Source organism: Larimichthys crocea, chromosome XVIII, assembly GCF_000972845.2.
Source record: "Larimichthys crocea isolate SSNF chromosome XVIII, L_crocea_2.0, whole genome shotgun sequence".
NCBI classification, from domain to species: Eukaryota; Metazoa; Chordata; class Actinopteri; family Sciaenidae; genus Larimichthys; species Larimichthys crocea.
Window position 1 is genome coordinate 6532873 of NC_040028.1, and position 15290 is coordinate 6548162.

Sequence of the window (15290 nt, forward strand, 5' to 3'; positions counted from 1 at the left end):
ACACAGCTGAGCGAAGAACACTCTGGCACACATACACACAAAGAAGCACACAGACACACAAAATCTGAATAGCTGAAGTGTACATGCTCTTTTGCTGCTGCTGTTAAGAGCAGGGAGACTAGTGTCAAGTATGTGAAGAATGGATGGAAGGGCTCAAAAGTCAGTGTGTGTGTGTGTGTGTGTGTGTGTGTGTGTGTGTGTGTGTGTGTGAATAGAAAGAGGCAGAAGCAATAGACCACTGGGGAAAAAAAAAAGATGCTTTAAGTCAGTAAGAGCCAAAAGAGAGGATAGGAGCTACAGCGTGAAGATAAAAGAAGCATGCATGTTTGTTGTCATGACATGCATGCACTCTATGTCTCACAGCAGGTGTCCTAACCTAGATTCTGGCTATTTCTGACAATAAAAACAGATATTAAATCTATCATAAATACATTTAAAGTAGCACCTTTACTGTATGTATCCATTAAAAACAGTTCCAACCACACACACCCTTTATGTTCATCAGCATTATGTTTGGTTTCCATGGATTTACACAAATAAACACCAGAAACAGTCAAACTACAGTCACTTGTATTTATAGTTGAACCAAGGAATTTTCATTTTCATTTAGACATATTAGTGTGTGTGTGTGTGTGTGTGTGTGTGTGTGTGTGTTTGTACCTTTAGGGCCCGGAGCACGACTAGTTGGATTGTCCCTCTTACGTTTCCCTCCTGTGACATAGATCGACGAAGTGTCTCCATGGCCACATGATTGGAGCATCCCAGCAGCGACTCGCCATTTACTGCTACCAGCTGGTCGTTGACACACAGACGCCCATCCTGTAAAACACACACAAACACACACACACACACACCAGCTGGATTAGAAAATCTGCATACACGGGCAGTGTACTAGTTTGCAGACCTATGCATGTTTTGCATGCATGTAATTGATTTGAGCAGCATGTTGACGTTACAGTGTATTCTTGCTCTTATCTCTTTTTAATAATGTTAGGACACGTGACTGATGTTCACGATGGAGCTAATCACTGAGCTACTGATGGAGCTTCTGTATGTACAGGCACACATACACACATTTACCAGGAGTTTTCAATGAGTATCTCTCTTAAAGTAAAACCACCATAAATCCAGAGGACCAAAACTTTGAACACACACTAAATCGCACATACATTTTCTTCTGACAACCACGCACACACACGTATACACACTATCAGACTACCATCAGCTCCATCTGTCTGACTTCCCTGGTGTGCTATTTACAATGCCTCTACAGCAGACCTGTTTCCATCTATTCCTGTCTGTCTGTGTGTGCATAGATAAATGCTGCACAGGTGTGCGTGTATGTGTGTTGTCCGTGAGTGTGTGCGTGCATGTGCATACTTGTCTATCTCTGCTGTTTATGACATGTCAAGTGTATCCTGGTGAGAAAGAGGTCAGAGGTTAATAGAATAGGAGCACATGGCAGCAGAGAAGCGGATCCATCTGAGGTGGCTACAACACTCCCCAGAAGACATAAAAAATAAGTTCGGTTATTTATCATTTTCCATACTGCTTCACCTGCTGTTCATTGAGGAGTTGAACTTTCATTGACTCCATTTGGAGAATATTTCGCCTCCATTACCTAACAAAGCTGTATAAAGCTTGTTACAGTTACACAGTTATGTCTTTACTTATTTTGCTCATTCGGTGTATGTGTGAGAATATTTTCACCTTGTATGCAGCCCCTCCATGTATAATGGATTTGATGAAGATTCCCAGGTCCTCTCCTGTCTCCCTGGACTTGTTTCCTTTGAGGCTGATGCCAAGCCCCGCCGAGCCGCTGTCATTAAGCGGCACCTCGAACGTAAGCTGCTCTTTCCCATTCTCAGAAACAAAGCCCGGCACACGGGACACCTCGTCCTTCTGGGATTGGGAGAAAGTAGTGGAGGTAGAACCCGGGGAGACATCGATAAAGGAAGAGAAAGGAGTGGGAACAGGGTGGGGGTGAGGAGACAGAGGTCAGTTCATTGGGCTTGAATAGTCTCCAAAAGCTAAACTAAAAGCTTTTCCATTTGAGGTAAACTGTCTTTCTGATGGTTTCCATTTGAGAGAAACCATCAGAAGGAGCTTTTCAGCTAAATTTCTCTATGAGTGAAAAATTGCGGCTAGACTATTTTTGAAGGAGAAAAAAAAAAAGGAAAAAGAAAAAAGCCATTTGGACTGTCTGCTTTTATATATACATCCCTTTTCCCCCTTCTCTCAGCTCAGCAATATCAATAAAATGACCTGTGCATTTTCAAGACGTAATTGGAGAATACGGCAAACACAGAAAGCCAGGGAGACAAAAGTAGTGAGAGCAGAGGGAATATAGAGAGGAAAGAAAGATTGTAAGACGGAGAAACAAGAACAAGAACCGACTGTATAGATAAAAAATTACTATTATAGACCCAGAGGGATAGTGAAAAACACCATATTATCAACAAGGAGGTATGGCAGTAATGACTAAGTCTGAGACAGAGTGAGTGGGAAAAACACCAGAAAAAAAAAGAAAGCATGTGTATCCTGATGAAAGAGTGTGTTTGAAGCCTGTGATGGTTCAGTGGGAGAGGTAGCACTACTGCACTATGTATGGATTATACTTTTATTAAAATGCCATTTATGAAAAAAAGCATCATTTTGTTCCAAATACTCAGAAAACCCAAATAAACACTTATTTGTGAAACCTTAAATTTCAACAGTAAAAGAAAAAGTTAGGTATGAAATATTATCTAGTCGTACTATTAGATCAAAAAAACATTGGCTGATCAGACAAAAAGAAACAAACAGAAAGCTTTGCGCAAGAAATGTTATTATCGGCAATTTTGAGATTTCTTTCAAAATACATTAAATATGTTGGGCAATTTTGAGATTTCTTTCAAAATACATTAAATATGTTGGAAAATTGAAAAGAATTTGACCGATATTTTACTGAAATGTGGAGTTAGAGGTTAAAACATGCTTTTCACCAGTTTTCAGTCCAGGATTTTTTGGGCGGTCCTATAGGGTGGCTCGATGACAAACTGAGGCCACCCTGAGCATACCCCTGCACCCCTAGCAGAGAGATAGAGATTAATTCATCCCGCTCAGACTGTTTCAGTGTGTGTCATATCATTTTCTGAACCCATCTGACACGTTTCAGTCACTTCAAAATTGCTGCTTGACTGCTCCCACGAGTGGGCGTGGCTTCGGCACATTCAGTGGACACGCCCCGACATTCCTGAGAATACTGCTCTTTACCAGATTTTGACGCCTAATTTCATAAACTTGTCGATATTTTTAATCATTCAAATTTGGCTGGGTGGTTAATAACACTATCTTCTTTGGTCTCTGAACAGATATTTATTCTTACTTTACACGGACTTTAACAGACAATGGCGAGGCAACTAATAAAAAAAAGATCACAATTTTAGTGACAAATAAAGGTGAGCATGATAGCATCAGCATACTTGTTTACTTTTTCTTACATACATCATATTCATTCAACTTTCACTACATATGTTTCCCCTGGTCATTTATGCCGTCTCTGCAGTGGGTGCAGGTCACATCGTTTGAGAACCACTGGTGTAAAGTAATGTACGGTATGGGAGAGAGTATCATGATTAAAAGAAAGTCACTGAATATAGGTATTGGCATCCAGATGTGTAAAAAAGTGTTTTAGATAGACAGAGGCAACGCACAAAACACTGATTATAGACTAAAGGAAAAGCTGTGTGTTAGTAGCTTGTATGTCTGTGTCTGTGAATATATTTTCTACGTTTGAGCTATCGCCTAGTTTGAATATGTTCATGTACATTGCTTCATCTATGCCAAATCCATGAATAACTACATTCTTGTGGTAGAAAGTCCACATCTGTCTGCCTGTTTATGCATGAATTCAGTCTGTGTGTGTGTGTGTGTGTGTGTATGTGATTGCGTGGGTCAGCAGTGTCAGGTTTAGACAGTGTTTGTCTGTGGGGATTGTAGGTTTAACAGCGTTAAGCCGACACAAAGTCCTCTACTCTGCAGAAAACTGTTTTCCCTGCTCGAAAAAAAAACCCCAATCAGACTGACTGTCCAGACCTGATAGGAAGCTCCACGACCTTGCAAAGAACTTCAAAACACCCAGAAGAGAAATGTTAGCTACTTTCTGCACATACTTACATTGAGAATTTATTAGTCACTGAGATTCTGTCTGAAAGTAATGTTTATGATTTGGCATGTTTTCAGGTTTTTAAGCCACCTCTAAATTCTTTATTTATCCGATTTGACTTCCTCTGCTTTGTTAATTTATGATTTCTTTTTCTTGCACTCAGCACGGGACAGAACTAGTGCCAGAATGAATTTAGAGCAGAGGACGAGTTTTGTTATACTGCAGAAAAGTTTCAAGCAGCAGTTCTCAGCTTGGGGGTCAGGACCACCCACAGTGCTGGGAGATGTTTTATGGAATCTGACAAAAATATGCAAATGTATGTAAAGTTGTTTATCTGAGTGATGAATTCAATTTCCCTGTAAAACAGTGAATAAGCACGGCCTCCAGGCTTCCTTCGATAATTTACCAGACAAACAAATGGCCCGTGAGGAACGTAACAAAAAAAAATAATCATTTGGTATCTAACCTGACTGTTCTGTTTACAACAAAGTGTATAGATGGAGAAAGTGCTTCTAGTCAGTGGCTGAAAATTAAACAAGGCCCCTCTTTCTCATTAACTACAATTGCTTTAAACACACACAGACACAAACACAAACGCAAACACAGGAATGGACAAGGCCACAAACAAATTGTAAGCGCACGCTTCAATTTCATGGAACATTTCCATTATCTCAGCCTCATTGCTATGATAGGTGGTTATATCTGTGTGTACTAAAATAATAAACAGTGGTGTGCGCTCATGTGTGTGTTTTTTGTTTTTTTTCTGCTTGCTGCTATAAAAAAGGTGTTTGTATCTTTGCTACATGAACTCTATCAAATCTGTCTGGTTATAGAAAAAGCTGTTTGCATAGATGAACTCTCTCATGCTGGTCGTTTAACATTTAAATGGGTTTGCCACAATGATGGATCAACAGGAGGACGCGCTATTAAAAAGACAGCTCAGTGTCTGTCGCTGTGTGTGAATGAGTACGCGTGTTGTTTTATTAAACTGAGCCAGAGAAGCGTGTGTGGGAGAAAGACGAAAAGAGCACTAAAGTAAAACACACAAACACAGATAAAAAGAAAAATTGCCCTTTTAACTCACCCCTAAAGGCCAAGCTGAACTGTAAGGCAGAGAGAGAAATGAAGAAAGATAAAAAAAAGGATAAAATGAGGGAGGAGATAAGAAGAACGATGATCATAACTTTAGTTATCTGTTGTGTGAGTAATATTAGTATTACACTTTAACAATACTCTGCTTAACACTTTATTATCACTCTTTTATATGTGTATTTGTGTTTAAGGACACCTGTTTTCATGGTCCTTTAATGAGAGCTGCTCACAGATGCCCTTCTGCCCAGCCATGTGGAGAGACTGTGTGTGTGGAAAGCCCCATGCAGTGGAAACGACTACCCAAGGATCCATTTTACAAGGCCAAACAACAGTAGCTGCTGTGCTTAAATGTGGTGATTGGTGTGATAATACACACACGTACGGACACACCAATGGCTGAGGTAAGTACTCCCAGAGAAAGAAAAAAAAAGACATTATGGGCTATGCTTTTGATTTATGAAAATAACTGTCCCATCATGGACCACTCCTGATGGGCCCCTGTTGTCCAATCCCCATACACCCTTTTTTCCTACTATTCCCTAATGGTCATTGTAAAAGCTGTATTGGGAGACCCACAGTCCACAATCTTAGTGTGACTGAGGTGCATTGATAACATCGTAAAGAGAAAGAAAAATGAGGAGGCACACACAACGAGAGAACATAAGAAAGAGAGAGGTGCCAACCACAATGGCTGGTCGGGCTAACATAAATGTCCAAGGGAGAAGCAATGCAGTACGGATGACCAGTGTCCATATTTTTTTTTCTTTTTTGGGGGGAGGGCATATTCTGACAGTCAGTTTACAATCACCCATGTACAGTCACCCATGGAGCTGTATATTAGAGGTGTATGTAGGGCATGCAAGCCTGCAGGTCCTGTGGAACCCACAGCAGATGTTGACGGGACAGGGTTCGCTTTCCAAGGCTACAAGTGGTCATGGGCGGTCACGTTGTAATATGGGGTCATGGTGCGCGCTGGGCAGCCTTCTGTTCATGTGCCGAGGCTGCACACATGAACACCGAGACTGTTTCTTGGCAACAGCTTGTAAAGCATAGCCGTTATCTGTCTACGTGTTGAAACATACGATGTGGGTCCAGAGCTCTGCATGGCACGCCCTCTTCCAGGTCTCCCTGATGGAAAGGAGGTCATGTGGCTCAGGTCCCACTTTGCAACACCTGAAGTTGTTTACTGCCCTCCTGGATGCACACTGTCCACATATATTCTATTGTTGTATTAGAAATGTCGGTATCAAAATTGTATATATCGTGATTTTGTTGGTCTCCTTCAACACTTTTTTACAATGGGATACAATGTGTAATTTGTAATCAGAGGAGCTGTGCAGACTGTGTTACCTTTGAGCAGAGCAAGCCGAGCTAATTTGGTGAGCTGATGGCTGTAGCTTCATATTTAGCTTCTTCTTCATGCCTATTCTCATTTAACTCTCAGACAGAGAATTTCCCCAAATGTCAAACATTTACTTTAATTTGAATTTCATTAACATTTTTTGGTGTTGTTACTCAACAAAATAACGATTGTGTTTGTAAGAATGAGAGCACCGTCTATGACAATACTGCTGATCCCCAATGGTTTGAACCCACAACTGACGTGTGTGTTGGTATGTGAGCGTGTGACACTTGTGTTGAGGGCTTTAAGAAACAGCAGCGACTTTAGACGATACTGACGAAGGAGCTGATAAACTTTCAATAAACAGCGAAGAGATGTGAGATAAGACGGAGCCAGAGAAAGAGAAAAGAGACACGATACCCTTCTCAGCTGCTCTCCACTGGGATGATGGCAGCTCCTGCAGAGACACCAAGCTGCCAAGGAGTGTGTATGTGTGTGTGTGTGTGTGTGTGTGTGTGTGTGTGTGTGTGCATACACAGGTCTCTGAGGGTGTAACAGATGGGGGATCTACTGTAGTGATTCTGTGAGGTCACATTGGTGACGATATCAGTGAGATGTAACACACACACACAGAAATAGACAACAGACTGCAAAGGCGTGCACAAGCGCACACAGACTCTCTTCGTGCACACACGCGCATACACACACACACACACACACACACACACACACACACACATGCTGCAGCGGTGATGGATGAGGGATAATCAGAATGAAGAAACTGTTCAATAAAGTTGTTTTGTTTTGAATGTGCTCTGTCACTGGCTGCCAACTGTTTACTGATTTAATACGTCAGTGTGTGTGTGTGTGTGTGTGTGTGTGTGTGTGTGTTTGAGAGGAGCATCTGGCACTAAGGAGAATGTTTCCTGTTGTGGAAAAAAGGACATAAGACTGTCTTGCAGCCTGTCACATTCTAAATGCTAAAAAACATTTCAGTCAATCCTCTGTATTAATAGTCACAACGTGTTTGTGAATGGTTTATTTTCATAAGCTCCAATGTTTGGTTGTCCTATATTATATTTATCACCCATGCTTTTGTGTTTAAGGCCTGGTAGATGGTGATGAATGTTTTCATTTAGTTTATTCTTGTGTTTTGCTGATCCATAAATCAATCCCAACTTAAAGCCTCCATCCACTTAAAAAAAATATGTCTTGCTTTTTATTGCTTTACTTGGCTGTGCAGACGGATCTATGCGCAGAGTGTGAAACTTGAGGGCTGTTTTTGCATTTCTCTGCTAAAGGGGGATTTTGTGACTATATCTGGAAAACAATCATGAAGACATCTTGTGTTCAGCAGTTAAAACTTTCAAAAAGAAAAATGCAAAAAGGAACAATGAGGGAGAAGTGTGCCTCTGCAAACTGAACTTTTTCAACATCTTAAAACAAATTTAATGTTAATATTTTTCTTTGTCAGACAGACAGAGCTAAAAGTAGTGTACATTTGATGCTTATTTACATACATTTTGTATGATGAGTTCTTCAAATTTGTCCACAATATATAATCTCTGACTTTAATAAATTGCTAATATCCTATTCTATCCTAGTCCTATCTTAAGTTAAGATATCCAGAAGAACACATTTCAACGAAAGCAAAGTATTTTTCTTGACTGAAATCCTTTAAGAGTCCTTGTGCTTGCATGTCAGTGACATGCAAGAAGAATTTGCCTCAACAGAAGAACAAGAGAATGGAAGAGAGTGGGAGAACGAAAGGTGTGAAATGTCTGGAAGCAAAACAAAAAGAGCATCTTTGTTTCAAACATTAGCTTCAAGGCACTAGCCAACTCAGCAGGTGTATGCTTGTTCGTGTGTAAAGAAAAATGAGTGAAAAAAAAAGTCCTTTTATGTTGTACGTGTGAGTTATTGTGTGTACGTGTGTGCAACCTGCCTCTACAGAGAGCCAGCACAGCAAGTGAATGTATACTTGTTATATTGTGGAATGTGTATGAATATTGTATGTTACACGAAAAAGTGACTTTTAGTGTGTGTGTGTGTGTGTGTGTGTGTGTGTGTGTGTGTGTTTGTAGAGCTGGTGTAATGTCTTTGTTCTCCAGCGAGCACAGACATTAGCAGACAGCACCAGATGGTGGACTAAAATGAGACAACGGAAGAGGGGGAGGAGAAGATAGACAAGATCCTTCCATCATTTCATCATCATCCTTGTTCTGTTTCCTCTCTGTTAACATAAACAAGCTGGCATAAACCTTCACATCAAATCATGAAAAAATAAAACTAAAAAAAAAAAAATCTCACAAACTGTAGTCATCACTGTTAAAAGTCTGCTGAAACGTTTGTTTGTTTTAAACGATTGGGAGAGAAATTGAGAAATGATGACCCCCTCACATCCATCTGCATCCTGACAGTATCAACAGAAAAAGATTTCAAAATGGCACAACCTGTTTTCTTTTTTTCTGTTTTTGGCAGCAGTACAACTTTGACCATTAGTACTTATCTTAGCTTGCTTGGAAACAATGCCAGTTAGTGAGGTGTGATAACAGAAGCAGGCTTATGCTTGATTCTGAGATGTGAAAATATAAACACTGTGTGTAATGTGTTGGTTCTAAGCACTCCCTGTTTTGAATAGTCTTTATTTGTACAGTTACCCAAAACAGGTATGACCTAAAAGACTACTACAAACAACATGAGGCTTGGTTAACAGTGAGGGAAAGATTGTAGTTGTGGTTTGGAATAGCAATACACAACAGCTGTACAGTAGTACACTTATTTTAGCTTATATTTCTATCATGCTGACCTAATCATAAAAAAGGAGCGAAAGTTTTTAATCACTAAAACAACTGGTCATGGATGACTCCCACTGTCCCGAAATCCCCTCTCCTACATAAACACTGCGGGAGTGTTTATGTGGAAATTCAGGATACACCCATTGACGAAGGTTTAACTGATAAAGATGTTTTAAAAATGTGCTGAGTTGCTTCTGCAATTTTTCCTCCTCCCTCATGCGATTGGCTGGTGAATCTGTGGACTTGCACAGTCTTGGCCACTTTTGTTTTCTGTTTATAGTCAGAGTTTTGTGTGTATTGGGATCCGAGTTTAGATTTTTTCCAAATGAAATTATATTAATTTAACATAGTTTCACTCAATATCGTCTCCTGGTCATCTGTGCCCCGCCTGCAGTGACTCTATGCTCCACTGTGTTAAGGTCAGAAAGAGTAGTTTTGCTGTAACTCCTGCCAAAAAGCCCCATAAAAGAGACTTGCCTGAATCTTTGTTACATTCACTTTCCTCCTGGTTTGTTTGTTACTTTGGTCAGGGCTTTCCCTGACACTACATATAGGCATCCATAAAAGATTGACATACTGAACGAATTGTCTCCTGATAATCTTCATGTACTTTTATGTTACTCCCCTCTACCCTAGACCAACTTGACGTAATAACACACACTCTACCACACGATAACACAAGTAAAAATGCAAAAGTAAAAATGTCTATCAAGCAGTGTGTTCACTTTGCAGAACAGCAATTGCATTTGTTCTTGAAACTGTAATGACCGCTGAACAAACACCAATGTCACAAATTAGACGGAGGTCAATTCTCAGTCAGGAAGAGGGGTGATGGCTCAAGGAAGACTGAGAGAGATAGTGAGAGGCAGACAGATACAAGTCAGTTGACTGAAATACTGTACGAACACAAAATCTCCCCCTTAGTCACCAAACTCACTCAGTCAAAAGTGAATTATGGCAGTGACGTGAATAAGTTTGTACAGTATTCCATTTTCTGATGTTTTCCTCCTTCAGAAACCACCAAACCCAGAGTGGATTCCTTGTTCCATTTCCTGTTTGCAGGCCCACATCTTTCTCAGTCTTAATATCGTCATCCATCCACACACACACACACACACACTCATCATCGACCTAGAATGATGTATTCAAGCTGTGCTAAGCGTGCCAATGAGAAACTGCAGCTTACCCGTGTAATTTATCAGTTTTTGCGCTAAAATGAAATGAAGAGTCGAACCATCCATTTTTCTTACTCATTCTTCATTCCCGGTGATGGGACTGGAGCCTCATCAGTCTGCTATTTCCACCAATACATCTTTATACATTTTTTTTCCCCACCACATTTGTTCAGTTTTGCCCAGATATAATTTGCATCCTCATTTATTTTAATTCAGCAACAACAGTGGAAACGCCAATTTCTTTTTTAATTCAAGGAGTGCAGTGGGATAACCTGAATACCTCTTTACCAGCAGCATCAACTGTTAACAATGTAAAGTAAGCCCAAAAAGATCCTTCTGACACTAGGCTCACTGTGTTTTCATAAACAAATACCAATAAACCATTTGCATCACATTTTCTTTAATTCTTAATTTGAACTTAAAAAAACTGAACATTTGAACGTCTGACTAAGTGAAATATCCCTGTTCATTTGAAATTGTCAGTTTTTTAAAAAATAATATAAGTTTCTCTGAGCATTGAGTATATAAAAAGGCTAAATAAATAAATAAATTAACGATACACAATACACACACACACACACACACACACACACACACACAGACAATACACAATTGCAGGCACACAGCCTTAAACACTCACAAACGTCAGCAGTGTCCTTGAGTCTTTGCTTGGTTTAAACAGCCCTCCAGACAGACAGGGACAATTCAAAGAACAAAACCTTACCTATGGGAAACATTTCGGTGTGTCATTTTCGATGCTTTATTTTGAGTGAGCATGTGTGTGAATAATAAAAGACCAAAGGAAGGTCGGTTTCCTGACTGAAAGAATGATAATTTGTTGAGTAGCCATGTGGTCAAGTTTTTTGGCAACTTGCTCAAAGTTAAAGAAAGTTAAGAAAAGAAAAGAAAAGAAAAGAAAAGAAAAGAAAAGAAAAGAAAAAGAAAAATCCTACAAAAATATTGCACAACTTAAAGAAGTCAAGTTAATACACGTTGGCTCAGTAAAAAACAAACCCTTCTGTGTTTCACAGTGCAGTTTGTTTGCGCTAGTAACCATGGCCATTGAACTTTGGTGTGGACCAAGACCTCCTGGAAAGGATGATCGCCTCTAGGTGGACTGACAGAAAATGGGCCAATCACAGTATTTTGTGACTGATTGATCCAAAATCTAACCAATACTTAAATCTTTTCTGATTAATGAACTTAAGAACTGTTCAGAAGAGATTTTATGATCAATGATGTGTATATGCCCTACTGCCAATAATTTCAGAACCATGGTAGCACATGCACACAACACTTTGATTTGTTGTACTTATATTGTACATTTGTAGAATTTGTTTTTAAAAAGTCTAAAGTTTTCCCCAATTTACAGCAGCAATCCCTCTGAAAGGAGGTTCTACGCCTAGTTTGCAGTGTAACTACAGGAGTAGAGAGCACACTAAGGCGACATGTCATCTGAGTTCAGACATGCGTACATGGAGAAACTATGGACTAGATACAACTCTCATAAATGATCCTAAATGTTAACACATGTACACACTCTTGACACATTGCCCCTTTTCCTGTCTGCAGAAGCAGAATTTCCTATGGAGCTCGGGGTCACATGCACGCGTGTGCGCACGCGTGTGTCTGTGGGACTTCCTGGCAGCCGTTGAGGAAACATCAGTCAATACGAGGGGGAAGAGTCACAAAGGGAAAAAAGAAACAAAAGGTAACATAAAAAGAATAAAATACAGTGAGAGATGGAAAAAAAATGAACCAAAGACATGATGGGTGAAGAGGAGACAAAAGAAAAATAGTGGTCTTATAACATTCGAAGAAAGTAAGCCTTTTTGTGCTAGCGTGGACACATTCTTACATTAACCACGTCAAAGCTTTTGATCTTTTGCTCTGATGGTCGCTATTTTTCTGACTGCTGAGCTCCAGAAAAACTCCCCCACAAATGCGTTATGTTACCATGACAATTGGCAACCATGTCATGTCAACAGCTGTGACATGAGTACATATTAAACAGTTTTTTTAAATAGTGAATATGAAATTATTTTCTTTTTTGTCTGTTCTTATTATGACATAAAATGTAGTTTGTGTAAATGTTGCAGAATTCTGTTAAAAACCTGTGATAAATTAAAAATGATATGACACCCTCCTGATGGCACCTCAGGGTGACCCATGGCCTTAAAGAGCAAAATTTGAATTTAATGTGTGAAAGTAGATCAGAGAGAAATTTCTACAAGGAAGAGTTGTGTCATTGTGTTGAAGAGCACACAGTTACAGATTAAGAGACTATCGGGACATAACAGGAAATTTAGAAATACATAGAAACAAGATAATAAACATCAGTGCATGCAAAGTAGGAGGTCGTGCAGAGTCAGAATGAAAGAAAAAGCATGGAAAAATAGAGCAAAGATGAATAAAATAAGTGTTTATTAATCAAAACAGTGTTGAAATTCAGCAGAAACAATGTGGCAGGGAAAGACAGGCACAGAATATTACCAATATCATTAGAAAACTTTACAATTCGATTCAATCAGAATGGAGTTCCGTATTACATTGCTTTGTAGGTTCAAAGAGAGAACACAGACAGGGAATCATATCATCTTTCAGATTAAAAAGCCTGCAATGACATTTAGGGTTAATGTCTATAAAAGCCTTCCTATAGGCTCCTGAGCTGTGCATCATCCAGGCAAGCCTGTTGATTGGACCGAACATTGCAAAAATTAGAGGAAGTTTGAAAACACAAACTCGTAATGTAGTTGTGTGTCCGCCTGTCTTTCATTAGAAAAATGAGTAAGAAACCATCATTATTATCATAACTGACCACTAACCCGCTAACAAGCCAGAAAATATTGTTACAGTGGCTTACAAAATAACGCAGTGTGATTGGTTCTTACCATCTCTCTGGGCAGGAACATATCTTCCTGCCGTAGAACCACGAGACACACACTCTCTCCCTGCCGCGTGCTGCGTAGCATACACACCAACTCTTCCTGACCCACACCTGTGATATCCACACCGTTGACCTGTACAGTCAAAACACCACCAATATCAGCATACTTACTTCATTTTTAATGTTCCTTTTTTTTTTAGTCTAATAAAACGCACAACAGAGATGTCCTTTTTTTTAAAAATTTTCAGCTGCCCTGTACCTCAAGTATGCGGTCTCCAGACTGCAGGCGTCCATCTTTGACAGCAGCTCCACGTGGCAGAATGTTTTTGACAAGAATGGGACCAGGACCATGGACTGAAGAATCTCTGGTTACTACAGTAAAACCAAGACCTTCTGAACCTAGAAACACACACACACACACACACACAGATATGCAAACACACAAATGTGAATAGAGGGGCGAGTACAATATGCAGGCATTAGTAACACTCTTAGGCCTATCTGAACACACAGATATCCTGTATAGCTGTTTACTTTTTAAAACTGTATTTGTCCTCTACAGGCTTTGAGAGGAAAATCTCCTATCCATCCTCCCACACACACACAGACACACACAGACACACACACCTTAAACTACTCCTGAGAACTTCAGCACAGTGTTGTTGACTCAGCTCCTGGCTACACACTGTAAGTGTGATTATTTAAAGCCTTCAGAGAATGTGTGTGTGTGTCTGTGTGTGTCTCTTTAAACCCTTTAGTTATAGCTGGTGCTACAGTATCTGCAGGTGTGAAGGTTTTAAAAATGGGTTCAGGTGAGGGGCAGAGAGGAGGAAATGAAAATGAGAAAGAGACGAGGAAAAGGTAAAAGAGGAATGGGGTGTAGCACGGCGGAAACAGAGAGTGAATGTTCTGGAAAGAGAAGAGATGAAGATTAAAATAGTAATCAGTGAAAGACACGTGCAGTCACAAGCGTGTGGGAAAGCAGCCATAAACACGCATGCATGAACAAAAAAAAAAAGACCACGCACACACAGACAGAGAGACTAGCCGCGTGTTTTATAGACTTCATTTAGTCTGGTCTCTTTAGCAGAGCCGAGTCAGCAGTTTGGTCCAGTATGAATTCATATCAGCAGAAATGAACAGATCAATAAAGACTTAATAGACCCTGAAGAGAGGGAATCAGGAAGATGGAGAGAGGAAGGGTGAGAGGAAGGAGAGTCAGCCAGGGAACAGAGAAAGGAAGCTTTATAAAAATAAGCACAATGCTGGGCGAGTAGCAGGAGAAATAAAGCGGGTCAATTATATACAGTGCATTCAGAAAATGGAAAGTAATAAAGAGGGTTAATAATGTAGCAAGAAATGTGTAAAAATCTATACAGAAAAAGAGCAGATGTGACTCTATAAACTTGTTTTAGTTCTACCTGAATCTCTGAAGCAGTGTGTACAGTAGATGTGTGTACACACATAGCAGGGCTTTTTTTTTTCTTTTTTCTTTTTTTTTTACACCCAATAGGCAATCCAAATGGCTACAAACAGTCACCATTTGAACACAGAGAGAAATAATAAAAAATCTGTTGAAGATAATTGAACTTTTGAATATGAACACAGTGATTTCAAAGGACAAATTGCACCAAAAAATCTAATATGATGGAATTCAGATATGTTTCCACTTGTCTGTCAGTCAGTGTTTTTCAAAGTCAGTGCCAGTACTCCCCTAAGAGCCACCAAGGCCTCAGCAAAAAGAAGAAGGGAAGAGGGAAAATGTTAATAATAATAATAATAATGCCTATCTAATTCCGTGCCTGTTAAATCATCAATCATCACGTAAACTGCCAGCGTTGATCTGGTA

The 15290-nt window shown here is 39.8% G+C and overlaps 1 protein-coding gene across 5 annotated transcripts in view; it reads right to left on the reverse strand.

Moving 5' to 3' along the window:
* Positions 1-15290, reverse strand: part of pard3bb (par-3 family cell polarity regulator beta b) — a 192379-nt gene that overhangs the window by 106520 nt on the left and 70569 nt on the right. For all 5 annotated transcript variants that reach the window (XM_027290885.1, XM_027290884.1, XM_019269594.2 and 2 more), the window contains 4 exons: positions 13701-13840; positions 13446-13574; positions 1711-1902; positions 661-819 (listed from right to left, as the gene is read on the reverse strand). In XM_027290885.1, the coding sequence (XP_027146686.1) occupies positions 661-819; positions 1711-1902; positions 13446-13574; positions 13701-13840 (620 nt within the window). The remainder of the gene's footprint in view (positions 1-660; positions 820-1710; positions 1903-13445; positions 13575-13700; positions 13841-15290) is intronic.